The 16,864-nt window shown below is 42.9% G+C and overlaps 1 protein-coding gene across 2 annotated transcripts; it reads right to left on the bottom strand.

Annotated features, from left to right (window-relative positions):
• Positions 1-2,699: 2,699 nt before the first annotated feature.
• CFAP90 (cilia and flagella associated protein 90) lies at positions 2,700-16,864 on the bottom strand. 2 transcript variants are annotated; one of them, XM_075061951.1, is made up of 4 exons: positions 16,650-16,864; positions 8,005-8,121; positions 4,376-4,452; positions 3,556-3,640 (listed from the first exon to the last, which is right to left on the bottom strand). In XM_075061951.1, exons 1-4 carry the CDS (start codon positions 16,818-16,820, stop codon positions 3,586-3,588), a joined length of 420 nt encoding a protein of 139 aa, XP_074918052.1. In that variant the 5' UTR covers positions 16,821-16,864; the 3' UTR covers positions 3,556-3,585. The 2 variants fall into 2 exon arrangements, with proteins under 2 accessions (XP_032642409.1, XP_074918052.1); XM_032786518.2 differs by lacking the exon at positions 4,376-4,452 and having other exon boundaries at positions 2,700-3,640.

Genomic DNA, 16,864 nt, shown 5'->3' with positions numbered 1-16,864 from the left:
CAGGGGAGTCAGAGGAGAGAAAGTGCAAGGAACTGGGAACAAGAGGTGTGCAAGAAGCTGAGAGTGAGTCGTCGTACTGCTGGAGGACTGAGAAGTACAGGTGTTGTCAGACATCAGGAGGAAGGTCCAGTGGTGAGGACAAAGAAGGTGTTGGGAGGAGGCCATGGGGAAGTAGCCCAGGGAGTTGTAGCTGTAACGCAACTGTACCAGGAGGCACTCTAGACAGCTGCAGTCCACAGGGCCCTGGGCTGGAACTTGGAGTTGAGGGCAGGCCCGGGTTCCCCCCAAACCTCACAACTCCTGATCAAACACAGGAGGAATTGACCTGGACTGTGGCTCCTACCAGAGGGGAAGGTCTCTGGGCTGTTTCCCAACCCACAGGGTGAATCTGTGAGGTGAGGAAGTCTGCCAGTAAGTGCAGGACCCACCAAGGTAGAGGAGGAACTTTGTCACGATGGTTTATTACAACAATCTGTAACCCGCTAATCCTATCTTTTTGTCCTGTGACTGCAGAGGTGTTAACAGGCCACTCGACCTCGAATGATCCCTTAGAATATGTACTATCTACTTATGCTAAACAATCTGTTCTTTTTTGTTTAGTTGTGATGCTCTGAGTACCTTTCCCAGACCTGAAGAAGAGCTCTGTCTGGCTTGAAAGCTTGGCTCTCTCACCAACAGGAGTTGGTCCAATAAAATATATTCCCTCATCCACCTTGTCTGTCTAATATCATTGGACCTACATAGCTACAACTACACTGCATACAACAACTCATGGTTGTCATTTGAAACTGATAATGAAAATATTTGTGTATTCTGGGTTGAATAAAAACATATGAAACATAATAGGCAGCAGGTTTAAATCAAAAGGAATTATTTCTTCACGCAATGCACAGTCAGCCTGTGGAACTCCTTCCCAGAGGATGTTGTGAAGGCCAAGACTATGACAGGGTTTAAAAAAAAAACTAGATAAATTCATGAAGGATCAGTCCTTCAATGGCTATTAGCCAGGCTGGGCAGGGATGGTGTCCCTAGCCACTGTTTGCCAGAAACTGGGAATGGGCAACAGGAGATGGATCACTTGATGATTACCTGTTCTATTCATTCCCTCTGGAGTACCTGGCACTGGCCACTGTCAGAAGACAGGATACTGGGCTAGATGCACCTTTGGTCTGACCCAGTTTGGCTGCTCTTATGTTCTTATGAAATTTACACAACCCATTTAAGCAGACATTTCAGTACTTTGCTCTGAAAAGGAGAGACTTTTACTATCAATGAAATGTGCTTTTAGAGTGAGAGAACTTTTTCAGGTGAATACTGTCCAAACCCAAATGTGTCCTAAGGAGACATGCCAGCCCTTTCTAACAAACTACAGTATTTAGTGCAAGTTAGAGTCCTCTTCATGTTCTAATTTTTTGCTGCTTTGGGTACTGAACCAAACAGGATTTTTCTTGTCAGAACGCCAGGTATTATGTTTACATTTAAGAGCAGCACAGCACCATTTTTCTCTAGTGAGCTTTGAATATTTTTTGAGTCAATTTAATTATTCAGTTGTTTGTTTAAAAGTGGGACAACTTCAGTATGGGAGACCTATATTAGAATATCCCGCAGTTTAGTGTACTCATCTGACAGATGCCAGAGCCCTGTTGTAATCTCTTCTCCCCTTTTTTTGGGACCTGAACCAAAGGTCTCCTACATCTTGGGTTAGTACCCTATCCGCTATGCTAAAGATTGTAAGAGAAGTCCTCTTCCCCCTACTGCTTCACAAGCTGTTTTGCATGAACTTGTCTGAGGGGCCTGATCCAGTAGGCAAGCTCAATGGCCCCCAGCAGGTGAATCAGGCAGTTGATTGCCTATCTTCCCCTGCTTTGTGAGCTCTTCTAGGGCTCAGGCAGGAGATAAGTGCCTGGGCTGCAGTAGGCATGTCCAGAGGCAAAAACTTAGGCACCAAGTGAGGTTAGACACCTACAGTGTTAGGTGGTAGCTGAGAGAGTTTTGTGGATTGCAGTGGCACCTAAGCACCTTCATGGATTGCACTCTCATACTAGGTACCTATTTTGCAACATCTTAAAGTTAGAAACCTAAACTCCTACTTAGGCTCCTATTTGAGTGTCCCAGTTTTTAGAAGTGCTGAGCACATAGCAGCTCCCATTCACTTCAAGTGAAGGGCTTTTTAAGGAGAACAAGCTCATCTCTGCTGACCTGTAAGCAATTAACTGCCAGCCAGCCAGCCAGCCAGCCCACCTAGGCAGCTAATTGAGCAACAAGCACCTAGGCCTGGTAAAAGGTTACCAGAGCGCAGCTGGAGGGAGGTGATCCTAGAAAGGAGTTTCCTGAGACCAGCAGAGTAGAGTTAAGCTCTTCTAGCTTACTAGGGGAAAAGCTGACTGAAGGCTACAGCTGGGAGAAGAACTGGGAAATCCTGACCTCAGGAGAGGATACTTGCTGGGATTAGCCCCAGAGTTTAGATGAAGGGTTAGATTTGAAGGGCCTATGAAGAGGGGTTTTTGTACTGTGTGAAGAAAATTAATAAATGAGACTTCACAAAGGGAGTCTGTTCTTTTCAGTTCCTGGGTCTGGAAATCCTTACATGACTGAAAGAGCGTAGTAGGTCTGCAAGGACTTGCCCACTCAGAGGGTCGATGGAAACATTTTAAGAGATGTGTCCAAAAAACCTAAATAAATCAGAGAGAGAAGGTGGGTGAGGTAATGTATTTTATTTGTTCAACTTCTGTTGGTGAGAGAGACAAGTTTTTGAGCTATACGGAGCTCTTCTTTAACTCTGGGAAAGGTACTCCAAGTCAAAACATGTCAGTTTGATGTCTTTGATTTGAAATAACTTTTCATTTAAAAATTTCCTTCAATATTATTGTACAAAGTTAAATACTTGAAACCAAAACAAAACACTTCATTTTGTATTGAGTGAAAGATTTAGTTTGACCCCCCAAATTATAATTTTTTTTTTTTAATTTCCAGTTTGCCAAAAATCTCAACAAATTTTGTTTTCAGGTTGATGTGAAAATATTTTTTTTTTCTGGTTACAGATTTAGGCACTGGTTTTGGAAAATCTTGGCCTTAACCTCTTTCCGCCTCAGTTTTTCCATTGGGATAATAATACTTATGAATCTAATAGAAATGGTTGTGTGGATTGTAAATTGATGTTTGTTTGTAAATGCTTTGAAGAAGAAACTTGCTCTATTCTGTTGTAATACATTGCCATCATTGAAATTGGTAGAGAAATTATTTGCAAAATTTTAATGAAATGTCAAGGTACATTTACACTAACATGGGGACACTGACAGCTGTTATGGCATGCACACGTGTGTGTGTGTGTGTTATCCAAGTCACACTGACCAGCTAAAGGAAAGTATTACAAGAAAAGGCAAAACAATCTTCATTTTCTTATTGTTGTGAAAACTGTGTTATACTTTGTTCATGTTGATGGTTGGTGGGGACAGGAGCTTTAGGATGGTTCGAGACTTTGAGAAGGTTTTTCCAACAAGCAGGTGACTCCATTTTTCCTGTAGAACTCAGCCTGCACACGGTTAATCCTTGCATAATCTCTGATTGACTGCTCTACGGGCTGGTTTATGTGTCTCCCATATTCTGAAGAGGACAAAACAGCACTGGGTCTTGCCAGTTCCTGTAAGAACATTATTTAAATTTTATATTCCTTAATATATAAACACACATGCAAAACAGTAGAGGAGCCACTGCTGTGACAAATAAAGATTGCTAAATCTGGTGTAGCAGCTGGTGACAAGTGGGCCTTCTGCCTAGACAGAACTGTATAATATGTGTTAGAGCAAGGTGCATTTGTTTAGCAGAAAGACAATTACAGTGGGGTTTGGATCATTAGTGTATTGTCCAAAATTCCTGACTGAACTTTAACAATAGGTATAAAACATGACTGCATCACTGAGACAGCAGGATATGGAGATATGCTCTGAATGACTCTATCCTGATTACGTGTACATACCCAAATATATAGCCATACCCTAACCGTGTAGAGGTGATATCCATGTCAGTAGTTGCAGACCACGTAATAAATGAATTTAGTATGCTTTTGGAGGTCAGTAGAGAGGTTTTATTAGCATGCATTTGGGATGACCTGTACAATGTACGTGTGGCTGAGATGCTTGTAATGCTCCCAACTAGTTTTCATGCTCTGCTACCTCATCACACCTTCATGTATTCTGCCCACATAACTTACTGCAAAAAAAGAGTTAATGAAACCTGAGCTTGAAAATATCGGCTCACTGACTCACTTGTGGTAAGCAGGAAGCTTTCCCTGGTGATTGTAGAGGACTAAGCCACTGATTTCTGTGCAGTTAAAGGTCTCATTTAAAAAAAAAAATTTTATGGTTATGATGCTGACCTTGTAAATGTGAACTGGCTGTAAATGTAGATTGGTGCAGCATTATTACCCTCCTGAGTCACAGCAACCAGGAGGCTCTGGAGGCAGAAGAGACAGAAAACTTTCTTCCTTCCAGCAGCTAAAGTGTGGATGGAACATCAACTCTGTGAGAACTTGTATGTTTGTACAGCATCTAGCACAGTCGGCCCCTAATCCTGGCTGGGGTCTATAGGTGCTACTGTATTAAGAGCTAAAGGGTGATACATAAAGGTGGCGCCTACAGCAGGTTTAAGGTGACAGCTTCTAAGCACTACAAATACTTGATAAATTTGGATCAAGCCTACAATCTACATTAAAGCCAACTTTGGTCTGTAGACCACTGGGGGAGCTGTGCTCTGCTGGGACAACACAGATCACAAAGGTCAGGATCAAGCATTCTCTGTTGAGTTGATCCAACTACGGAGTGAACTTCCAGAGGAGATCAGGCAAAGCGGGAGCCTGACCATCTGTAGGAAACGCTGCAGAACCTTACTCCAAAAATGCTTTGCCAACATAATGACATTTCCAACAGTGACACCCCACTTGTACCCCTAAACTCTACCAAAATAAAAGGAAATTAAACACCCCGCAAACTAGAGTTTTGATCCCAAAAAGGGAGATTAGCCAGCTCCTCCATGAAGTCTACTAGGCACTTTGCTATTGAGTTTAGGAGGAAGCTGCTCAGATACAGAAGAGAGACTGGGCATGTTCCATGACCCACTCAGAATCCCAAGATTCACAGGGCAATTCTTACTGATCTTGGAACTTCCTAACTGAGCATTTGCCCTCCTAATGCTGGTGTCTGGGCACCCCTCCACCCGGGCAGTATTAACTCCTACAAGGATCTCTCCACTTGGACATCCACAGGGCCTTAAGGGGGGAAATCTACAGAGAATGATTTCAGCCTAGTTCTACTCCCCAAACTCTACTGTGCCCTGAGAATACAGAAAATATACAGAGGGGAGACTGCTAACTCAGGAAAATAGGGTGTGTGTGTCTTTGGGTATGTCTATACAGCAGTTGGGAGTATGCATCCCCCCTCAGGCATCTGGAAACATGCTAGCGTTGCTTGAGCTAATGTGCTAAAACTAGCAGTGGACATTGTGGCAGGGGCAGCAACATGGGATAGCCACCCTCGTAAAAGCCTGGCTGACCCCTTGGGTCTACACTTGGGTGACTAGCCTGTGCTGCTACCTGAACTGCAACATCCACACTGTCTACCCAGTCTGAGGGGCATGGCTTTACTCTTTCCCTGAACCTGGTTTAGGATACTTTGGGAGCATAAGTCCCATTTACAGACACCACTGATCCACAAAACTCCTGCTTGGCTGTTGCCTAATGCTGTAGGTGCTGTGATGGGGCAAGGCCAGATGGCTACAGTGAAGTACTGAGAAACAGGTATATTAGCCCCAGGCTAAACAAATCCCTGGTAACCAAATGGCAGTTGCTCCAGGTTAATCAAGGCACCTGGGGCCAATTAAGATCTTTCTAGAAGGCAGTGGAGATAGCTACTTTAATTAGAACACCTGCAGCCAATCAAGGCAGGCTAATCAGGGCACCTGGGTTTAAAAAGGAGCTCACTCCAGTCAGGCAGGGAGGAGCCAGAGGAGAAGGAGCGTGTGTGAGGAGCTGGGAGCAAGAAGGCAAGGAGCTGAGAGTGAGAGAGTGTACTGCTGGAGGATTTAGGAGACAAGCATTATCAGACATCAGGAGGAAGATCCTGTGGTGAGGATAAAGAAGGTGTTTGGAGGAGGCCATGTGGAAGTAGCCCAGGGAGTTGTAGCTGTCATGCAGCTGTTACAGGAGGCACTATAGACAGCTGCAATCCACAGGGCCCTGGGCTGGAACTTGGAGTAGAGGGTGGGCTGGGTTCCCTCCCAACTCCTGATCAGACACAGGAGGAGCTGACCCAGACTGTGGATACCACAAGAGGGGAAAGTCACTGAGATGAGCAAATCTGCCAATAAGTGCAGGACCCACCAAGGTAGAGGAGGAACTTTGTCACAGTGCCTAAACTCATTCAGCACCTAAACTGTTGCCTCTGGGCACATATCCTGCAGTCTCACTCTAGATGCTTCAGTGCTTTTCTCCTGCCTGAGCATGTGTACTACTTCCTTGAGATAGGTGTCCAAACACCTCTCACCCTCCTAAACACCAGTGTGAGTCACAAACTAGGAAAGGTAGGCATTTGGCTGCCTAAATCATATATGGAGCCCCAAACAAAACTGGGGAGTGGGAGGGGAGATGGATCTCCCTTATAATCTTTAGCCTAGGGTTCTCAACCAGGATGTGGAAGACTCAGTTCAAGTTTTCTCTTCCCTCCACTCCTGCCCCATCCTGAGCAGAGAAGAGAGTGGAACAGTGAGTGACTACATCTCAGCTGAGTGCTCTATCCACTAGGCCATAGTCATTCTAACATTCTTTGGCCCAATACATATTTAAGTATTCTGTTTAATTAAAGTGGAACAACTTCAACATGAGACAGTGAGGAAAACCTGTCCCGGGGTTAGAGCACTCACCTGAGAGGTAGCAGATCCATGTTTACATCCCTACTCCTCAAGTGGAGGTGGGATTTGAAGTGGAGGTTTCCCATATCCCAGTGAGTACCCTATTTGCTAGGCTAGAGGTTATGAGTGCCTCCTGTCCCCCAGCTGTGTTGTTTCAGGCCCCACAAAAAATTTAGGGAGCCAAGTGCCTATCTGCCCCGTTTATAGATTACTAGCAGAGTAAGGCACCCCTGTGTAGCCTGGACTTAGGCACCTACTCAGAGAGGGGCAGAGCTTAGCATGTCCCCTCTCTGGTTGGTGTCTCCCATTGGCTCGTGTAGGTGGCTCCCTGCCTATTGTGCTGGCTTTGTGTATCACAGGCTAAGGTGCCTATTATGACAGTTCTTAGGGTACCCAAGACAGTCAACTTGTTACCCCCTGCCTCTGGTGTGAGGGAGTCTTGCTTCTGGTAACTGGGTGTTAGCTCCCTGGCACCATCAGCCTTTCAGACATTCAAGCACTCCCCTCTAGGCTATGCCAGCCCAATCTTTGCCTTGCAGGTTAACAAGAGGTGCACCCCAACCCCTGAGTCACTTTGAATTGTTCACCTGTGATATCCAGCCCCTGGGGTACTGGCAACTCACAGAAATTCCAGATTCTCTGCACCCAAAGGTGCATTGTATCCCAATTTACCAGTTTCACCAGGGATGCTGGAATTAGGAGTACTGGAAGTGCAGCAGCACTTCCTGGCTTGAAGTGGTTTCCATCAGATACAGGGCTTAAAGTTTTGTTCAATGGCTTTCAGCATCCCCACTATAAAAATTATTCCACCACTGGTTTCATATTGAACCACTGCTCCTCTAAACCACACAGCACTTGTAATATGAAGCTGGACAGGTTACAAGCTTTCTGTAGATAGCCTAAGTTACTCTTTATAGATATATATCCTGTAAGACACATTTGGTGTAGTGAGTTTGTCAGGTCTGAGATAAGTCTGCTTTGCAAAGAACAGTGGGGCCCCACTGTCAAGGGGTCTCTGTCACATCTGTCTCTCCACACTAAACACCTAACTCCAGTGTTGTCAATATGAATGAAGCCACTTTAATGTCCGCATATAAACCTTACCTCATCATTAATGTTAAGACCTCGACTATTTGCATGTTCTCTGTCACATCGGTGGAGTTTTTCGTTGTAACCCATTGGCCTCTTAAAAATGGAGTCATATGTGGAAACAATCCCTGTCTTGGGATAAAGACAAAAATATGATTAACTTACAGTGGTGTTTCACACTGTGACTCAGGCATGGTCTACACTACACGTTTAAACCGATTTTTAGCAGCATTAAACTGATTTAACGCTGTACCCATCCACACTATGAGGCCCTTTATATTGATATAAAGGGCTCTTTAAATCGATTTCTGTACTCCTCCCCAACAAGAGGAGTAGCGCTAAAATCGGTATTACCATATCGGATTAGGGTTAGTATGACCGCAAATCGATGGTATTGGCCTCCGGGCGGTATCCCACAGTGCTCCACCGTGACTGCTCCAGACAGCAATCTGGACTTGGATGCAATGGCCAGGTAAACAGGAAAAGCCCTGCAAAATTTTGATTTTTCATTTCCTGTTTGCCCAGCGTGGAGCTCTGATCAGCACGGGTGGCAATGCAGTCCCAAATCCAAAAAGAGCTCCAGCATGAACCATACGGGAGATACTGGATCTGATCACTATATGGGGAGACAAATCTGTTCTATCAAAGCACCGTTACAGGAGACGAAATGTCAAAGTTGTCATAAACAGATAGCTAAGGGTTAATGTTTTTTTTTAACCTGTAAAGAGTTTAACAAAGGGTAACCAAACACCTGACCAGAGGACCTATCAGGAAACTGGATTTTTCAAAAGCTCAGGGAGGGAATTTTTGAGTTTGCCTTTGTCTGTTTGTCTCTTTGTTTTATGTGCCTCTCAGCTGTGAGGAGTGATCTCTATCTCAGGCTTCTCTAATCTTCTGTTTCCAAGTGTAAAGTAACACGGTTAGAAAGACAATAGGCTTATTTTTTATTTTTTTTGGTATTTACATGTGTGTAGTGCTGGAATGTTTAATTGTATTTCTTTGTTTGGTAAGGCTGTTATTCATTTTTTTCTTTAAGGCAATTGACCTTGTATATGTCTCTTGATACAGAGAAATTTTTTATGTCTTTCTTTCTTTTATATATAAAATTTTCTTTTTAAAACCTTTTGGGGGTTTTTCCAGTTTGGAAACCAACCAGGGAAATTGGTGGGAGAAGGAACGGGGAAAGGAAAACTCTCTGGTGTTAGAGTGCAAAGCTTGCATTTGCAGGGACTCTAAGTAGGGTAAAAAAAAACTTGAATTCTCTGGGTTGGTTTCAAGGAATTGAAGCGAAAATCTGGGAGGATAAGAGCAGGAAGGGAAATGGGGTGTTATTCCCTTTGTTGTAGACTCAGGGCAGTCTGAGTCTTGGGGGTCCCCCCAGGGAAGCGTTTGTGGAGACCAGAGTGAGGCAGGCACTGTAATTCCTGTCTGGTGGCAGCGCCTATCAGATCCAGCTGTAATTAACTTGGAGGTTCTGCAGGCACCACTTTTGACACTAGATTCAGAATTGGGACTATGGCTTTTAATAACAAAACGGTTTGGGGGGGGGGGAAATCTCAGGCTACACAGTGCTGCAATGACAAGCGTAAGGAAGCCAGAGACTCAAAGGACGCTCATGGAGGGAAGGGGTACTGAGGACACAGCTATCCCCCAGTCCACAGCAGTCCTCCGAAACTAATTTTGCATTCTTGGCTGAAGCTTCCCAATGCTGTAGGGTCAAACACATTGTCCGCTGTGGTTCAGGGAATAGCTCATCAATTTACCACCCCCCCCCCCACCCCATGTGGAAAGAAAGGGAAAGATAGTTTCTTTGACTTCTCTTCAATGTCACCCGTATGTCTACTGAATGGTGCTAGTAGATGCAATGCTGCAGTAGTAAAGAGCAGTATCCGGTCTCCTTCCCCGGTGCAGACGGTGGGCAATATGGACTGTTAGCCGTCATCACATCAGCCCCGTGAGTGCTCCTGGCTGGCCTCAGTGAGGCTGGCCGGGGCGCCTGGAAATAGAATGACCTCCTGGGTCATTCCCAGTAGATGGTACACAAACGGCTGGTAAACTGTCCCATCCATACGCACGGGGCTGACGCTCTCAATATTACTCTGTGTAAAGAAAAGATTTATCTGTGACATCCTACATCGCAGCAAGCACTCACTGGCTCCCTTCCTCCGCCGATACTATTCAAGTCTATACGGCATATACACGATTATATTATTTTATTACGACACATATTCACACTTACTTCTTCGACATCTATTATTATATCACTAATAGGGACACCTGCCAGTATAGCCCAGGAAGGTTTGGAGAGGAGGAACAATAGGATATTATAGCAGCCCTCGACGCATCTACCACTCATCATAATTTATGTACCACAGCCACGACCATATATATATAAACTGGTTTCTAGTAAATTAACAATTTAAAGACAGATATATATATAATATAGAATGAAAATATAATAAAGTCCCATTCCTCAGTTTTGCTTTTGCGCCCCCAGCTGATCTCAGCCAGGGACACCCATGATAGCAGCAGACACTACAGAGGGACAGATAACCGTCATCTCATTGCCAATTTACTCCGGCAGCAGACGGTACAGAACAACTGATAACTGTCTCTGCTATCATGCAAAAGCAAATGAATGCTGCTGTGTAGCGCTGGAGTATCGCGCTGTCCGTGGCATCCAGTACACATACGGTGACTGTAAAAAACAAAACAAAACACTGAACGGGCTCCATGTCTGCCGTGCTATGGCATCTGCCAGGGCAATCCAGGGAAAAAGGGCGCAAAATGATTGTCTGCCATTGCTTTCCTGGAGGAAGGAATGACTGACAACATTTACCCAGAACCACCCACGACAATGATTTTTGCCCTATCAGACACTGCGCTCTCAACCCAGAATTCTAAGGGGCAGGGGAGACTGTGGGAACTATGGGATAGCTACAGAATAGCAACGCTCCTGAAATCGATGCTAGCCTCGGACCATGGACGCACACCACCGAATTAATGTGCTTAGTGTGGCCACGTGCACTCAACTTTATACACTTTGTTTTATAAAACCGGTTTATGTAAAATCGGAATAATAACGTAGTGTAGACGTACCCTCAGAAAATAATGTGGTAGAACTACTAACTGGTGCACGTGCAGCACTACATGCTGTGAAGAACATCAGTTGTTAGCAACATTTGGGGCATCCTTTTGAAATAGTCTGAAAAATTGTTACAATTCTTTTGTGCATTTGGCTTGTCTGTGAAAATGTGAAACTAAAACAACTTCTACATGATATGTAAAGACATTGCCAGAGGATTTGTCTGAGTGTTTCATATCACCATTTCCCCCTTTGTAATTTATAGTAACTACATGGAAGCTTAAATTGGTTTCCTTATTGAACTATTTTCCTTCAGCAAATGTATATACTTGATTAAAGAGGGATTTTGATTGAAGAAAATGAAGACAGAAAGGCAGCTTTCAAGTTCATTTTGAAAGAAATAGATATTGGAAGTAGCCTGTGAATCAGCCTTTATCTTCAAGTTAATGCATATTTTTGTGTATCTCAAAACATACTGCATGAGTAATCTCTGGTTCCAATAATATGCATAAACACACACTTGCCACCCCTCCAACAAACATAAAAATGACTGTACTTAAAACATCTTTTCATATGAAAATCTCAGAGCTCTATTAATTAGTGTCTCCAGTGAATCCCAGTCTTGCATTTCCTGGTGTACCGAAGACTCCCACTGATTGCAGCACTGGTTTTCTATATACAAGAAATGAAGCCTTGAGTCCTTAAAGTCCCAAAGTGCTAGGTAATGCACAATTAGCTACAGACATTAGAGATTTATTATAGTTTACAAATACTGAACCATGTATGTTTCAGAAACAAATATTTGAGAGAGGAGAGGAAAAGACCTTTTGCAATATATTAATAATTACTTATGAAAATCATCAAAGGCTCAGCACTTTGACTGGAGAAGATCTCAACCTATCACCTTGCTCTTGTGACACATGATCTAAAAATCTGAAAAAGTGAAACTTTAAAAACTTCAATCTTCATTTTTGGCTCATCAATGATGTAGTTGTAATTAGGCTTGGAAGGATTAGATTTTTATAGGTAAATGTCAGTAAACATCGATTTCACTGTGTACATACAAGCTGACCAAATAAATTCCATCAATAATAATTGAAAATTAAAGATTGGCAAAGTAAGAAAAGTGCTGCTTGAGAACTTTACAGTTTGACTTAAGGATAATTGCTTTGTATATTTTCATGTGTGATGTTGACAATTTGTGGTTTTAATGGCTATAAAGCTTTAACTTTTTGAATATCAATGTCTGTCACTAAATAATTGTCTGACATCCTCCCCTCCAGTTTCCCACAAGTGTGAACATTTACATCAATAAATATAAAAAATGCTTAAAGCCCATAATTTTGTGCAACTGTGAAAATGTAAATAGATTAAAAATAAAAAAAAATGTATTATCTATTAAACAAAATTCTGCCAGGCCTCATGGTACTTTAGAAAATTGAAGCATGTTCTGATTTTTATCTTTTTCTATTTTATAACTATTTTATCTATGAAAATATTAAAGTCAGAACAGTACTAGATGGTTATAATGGTCCCTTTGAAAGGAAACTTTTGGTACTGCCTTAACTATGGTGTCACTAGTGCACTCCTATAATAATAGGGATACTCAGTAAGGGAAATACACTAGTTGGTGTTCAAGAGGAGGGGCTGGTTTTTTTTGTTTGTTTTTTTTTTAAATCTATTCTCCCTTTCACTTCTCAGAGGTGATGAGACTTGCAGAATTCTAGGTGGTGATTTGTCCTCTCCATTATTGTATTTCACTATAGCTTTTCCTTGGCTTTCCATATTTTATTCAGAAGCCAAGTAAAGATCTACCTCATGCTGGTTAAAAAGAACTACTGCATTATTCACTAACTATATCAATGAAGAAAATTCAGCCTTTCTCGGACTTAAACATGATAGGCTGTCTGTCTACCTTCAACTGTAATTCTGTCCTAGATAATCTGTTTTGAGCAATTCTGCCAGAATTATCCCACTTAATTGTGCAATGTCTGTCTGGTTATTTTGTCTCCAGATACTTTACTGGTATTAATGGTAGTCATTTCCATCAATTGCTAAATGCTAGAATACTACGCCTGTATTTTTAATAACCCAGTCAGAATGAATGAATCATGTAAAATGGACAAGCAATCTGTGTCTCAGGTGAGCATTTCCTATGATCTGGCTTAATAAAATCAAGCACTTCTAAATCATTTTGCAAACATTAATTAAAGTTCACAGCATGCCTATCAAATAGGCATGGGGTAATTCATGGATGGGGAAATGAAACACACACTGTTTACATGAATTTGCCCGAAACCAGAAAGGGAGTCAGTCAAAAATGGGATTAAAATTAAGGATTTCCTATCTTCCAGTCATGTTCTCAGGCCACTAGCCCATGCTTCTGTCTACCTCAATAGCTGAACTGCATTTGTTTTTAACATTCTCTGTTGAAATAGTCAATAAGCTTATCCCAACAGTCAGTCAGTTTATTCCCCACAGTCACCCAATCCAAACCTCAAATTTGTCATGCCTTTTTTACTCATGGTCTAACAATTCCTTAGTTATACAGATCCATGGGTCACATCTATGCTTTTTTTTCCAGGCCATTTCTCATTCTTATTCCCATGGTGCTACCCCAGCTGAGAATTTATGAAATAGCTGTTAACACTTTTAGTTTTTATTTTATTTTGATATTATCCGAGTGGCATCTTCTAACACACCCAGATTACTTGGTTTGTAAAACTGACTTCATATTTCTAAACAAAGCTCTGCCATATGGCAGGTGGTCAGTGTGAATTTGATATAGAATTTACAATGAAACTTTCAGCTCTGTACCTGTGTAAGCCATATTTGGAGCTGCAGCCTCACCTCGGCTTAATGTTGTTCTCCCTTTCTTTCTTTAATCTTTTAAGCACAGCATTAACTATTCTCATTCACAATAATCATTAGGCTCTGGCTCTACAATACCTTTCCTGTGTAACTCTGAAACCTGCAGATGAAAATGAGCAATGTCTATGGTGATTATTTTAACAAAACCATTCAACCAATGTGGCAAGTGGATTGGCTGTAGTGATCTTTGTCAAATGTATTTGCCAAATAAATTTTAACGTTTTGGATTGAAATGAGCAATTCGTTTCGCACAGATGATTAAGCCACACTCGGACCATTGCAGCACTACTGACCTATGCTGAATGTGAACCAGAAACAGAAGTGAAAGGTTCTGGATCCTGTTACTTAGTTGTGAGCAGGTAGTACTTTTATCCTACTTCATATAAAATCCTCCCAAACTTGCCCCTTACCTAGGTTTTTGTCTTTGTTGGTGACTCCAGTAATAATAGATTAAAAATCTCAGCCTAAGATTTCTCCTCAGTCTTGGCTGCTCCTAGAGCTTCCTACAGCACCTTGATAGCTCTGCTTCTTCTTTCTGAAAGTTAAGCCTCACCGGTCCTAATGAGTTAGCAGTATTTACTCAGCAGCTTTATGCAGTATTTTAATTCCTGCTAAGAGGGAGATTTAACATAAGAGCCCTAAATCCCTTTGCTGGGTAATAGATTTGGCCACCTCATCTTCAAACTCTTAGGTACCTACAAAATCATTGAGATTCACAAAGCCTGAGTTAAGCGCTCAGTCTTCCTATACAACAAATGGAGGGAGACAGGTACCTAAGAATGGATTCACGAAAAGCCAGCAAGCCAGATGGCTCCCTGCCTAAACTAGCCAATGGGAGATGCCAAGGAGAAAGGCATGTGCTAAATCCTACAGCTCTAAGGCAGTTCAGTGCCTTAGGCTATGTCTACACTTAAGACACTACAGTGGCTTAGCTGCAACAGGGCCATTATGTGTTTCAGTGGAGACACGACAGTGATGGGAGGTATTCTCCTGTTTGCTTTAGTTAATCCATGAGAGTTGGTAAACAGGCTGACAAGAATTCTTCCATTGACCTAGCCGTCTACATGAGGACTTAGGTTGTCTTAACTACATCGCTCAGGGGTGTGAAAAATTCATACCGCTGAACTATGTAGCTGGATTGATCTAATTTTCTAGTGTAGACCAGCCCACCGGTTGGGATGGAGGGAGGCACCCCTCTCTGCTTGGAAGTCTCAGCTTTGAACCCTCTCCTGGAGTCAGATGCCTCTTGCAAGAAGCTTGGGGGGAGGGGTAGCTCAGTGGTTTGAGTATTGGCCTGCTAAACCCAGGGTTGTGAGCTCAATCCTTGAGGGGGCCATTTAGGGATTTGGGGCAAAAATCTGCCTGGGGATTGGTACTGCTTTGAGCAGGGGGTTGGACTAGATGATCTCCTGATATTCTATGATTGGGGAGGGGGGCCTCCATAACTTCCAGTCCAGTGGTTAGGGGACTTATTTGGGATATGGGAAACCCTCAGTTCAAGTTCCCAACTGCCTGATGGGGAAAAAAGATTTTAACAGGAATCTCCCACCTCTTAGGTGAATGCCCTAACCAACTTGAGTTTAGGTGCCAACAGGGTTCAGCAGTAGCTGAGTGGGCTGTTTTGTGAATACCAGTGGTGCCTAAATCTGGGCCTACATCCCTTTGTGAATCTAGCCCATAGTAGTAAAGTTAACCATGTGCATGAATGTTTGTAGAATCAGGGCCTTACTGATGCTGAACTACTTTCTACTTCTGAACCAATATGGAAACTATTTCTTAGACCACAATCTCTGACAGCACAGACTTCTCAACAGAAATTGGGCAGCTAATCTGTGCCAAATATCAATAGTACTGAGATATTTTTCAATAAAATCACTATCGGAAGTATGTTTAAAGGTTTAACCAGAGGACAACATTCTGTTTGTCAGTTCAGTATGTTTTGTTGAAATTCACTCTAACTCCTTTCTGTATCACTTTTCCCATCTAGAACATATGGGTAATACCTTTTGTCCTCCAGAAGTGTTGTAAAAATTAATTACGTTACAAATAATTTTGAAAAAGAAAAGTGCTATGTAAGTGCTAAAGTGGACTTTCCAGCATAAGGCAAAAGTGTGACATTCTCATGCGGTTGATTTGTGTGCCTTTAAAATATTGGCATCAAATTTAAGATGGTTGTGTTGCCATCATGTCTATGATGACTAAGACCAACCCACCCCAATCTTATTAGATGCAACTACATGGTCCCAGATTGAATTAGACTGCATAAAAGACTGCCAAAAAGCTGAACTTATTATACATGCCCTTTATTAATTTCTCCAGGGCTCAGTAAATCTCCCTGTAACCAATTATTATTTTTTCTAGACTGTAAATTATACCCTAAGGAGTAAACAAGATTTTCCAGGTGCTGAACATCCTTGTTGATATTAATTGCTTTACTTAAGAGGAATGATGAGTGTTGACCACTCAGGGGCCCAGGCTCTGCAAATTTGAGAGTGGGGAGGGAAAGCCAAGAATACATTTTCCTCTCCAGGTGAAATGTACAAACACCTATTTACTTACTGTAATGTTTCTGCTGCCCCCTGCAGCCTCTTCGCTTTCACTTCTATGTCCCCTCCTTTCTTATTCCTCCTCTTTTCATTGCCTCTCCCCCAGCCCCGCTCCCTGCTGGCCTTTCCGCGCCCTGCCCCGTTCTCCCCCCACCCACCTTGAACTCCTGGTGGAAGTAGCTGTGCTCCGGGGGGTCCCTGCGGCCGGGGGGGATGTAGCTGAAGGCGGACAGGGCGGAGAGCGGTAGCTGGTGTTTCCCTTTTGTCTGCTCAGCTGATTCCTCCTCCCGCTGCCCGTCTGGTTCCGTCCCCTCCGGGGTGCGCGACATCCCACGGCCGGAGCCCGGCCCGCCTGGGGCACAGAGCAGGGAGG

This window comes from Chelonoidis abingdonii, chromosome 2 (genome assembly GCF_003597395.2).
Source record: "Chelonoidis abingdonii isolate Lonesome George chromosome 2, CheloAbing_2.0, whole genome shotgun sequence".
In the NCBI taxonomy this organism is placed as follows: Eukaryota; Metazoa; Chordata; order Testudines; family Testudinidae; genus Chelonoidis; species Chelonoidis abingdonii.
The sequence above is the reverse complement of the archived record's forward strand: the minus strand, read 5'-3'. Positions and strand labels throughout refer to the sequence as shown.

Excerpts from the sequence above, each read along its gene's own strand:
- CFAP90 (XM_032786518.2), bottom strand. The coding sequence starts at position 16,820 with ATGTCGCGCACCCCGGAGGGGACGGAACCAGACGGGCAGCGGGAGGAG. Across the intron at positions 8,122-16,649 it reads ACTTCCACCAGGAGTTCAAG|ACAGGGATTGTTTCCACATA; the intron begins GTGGGTGGGGGG and ends CTTTATCCCAAG. Across the intron at positions 3,641-8,004 it reads GTCTTAACATTAATGATGAG|GAACTGGCAAGACCCAGTGC; the intron begins GTAAGGTTTATA and ends ATGTTCTTACAG.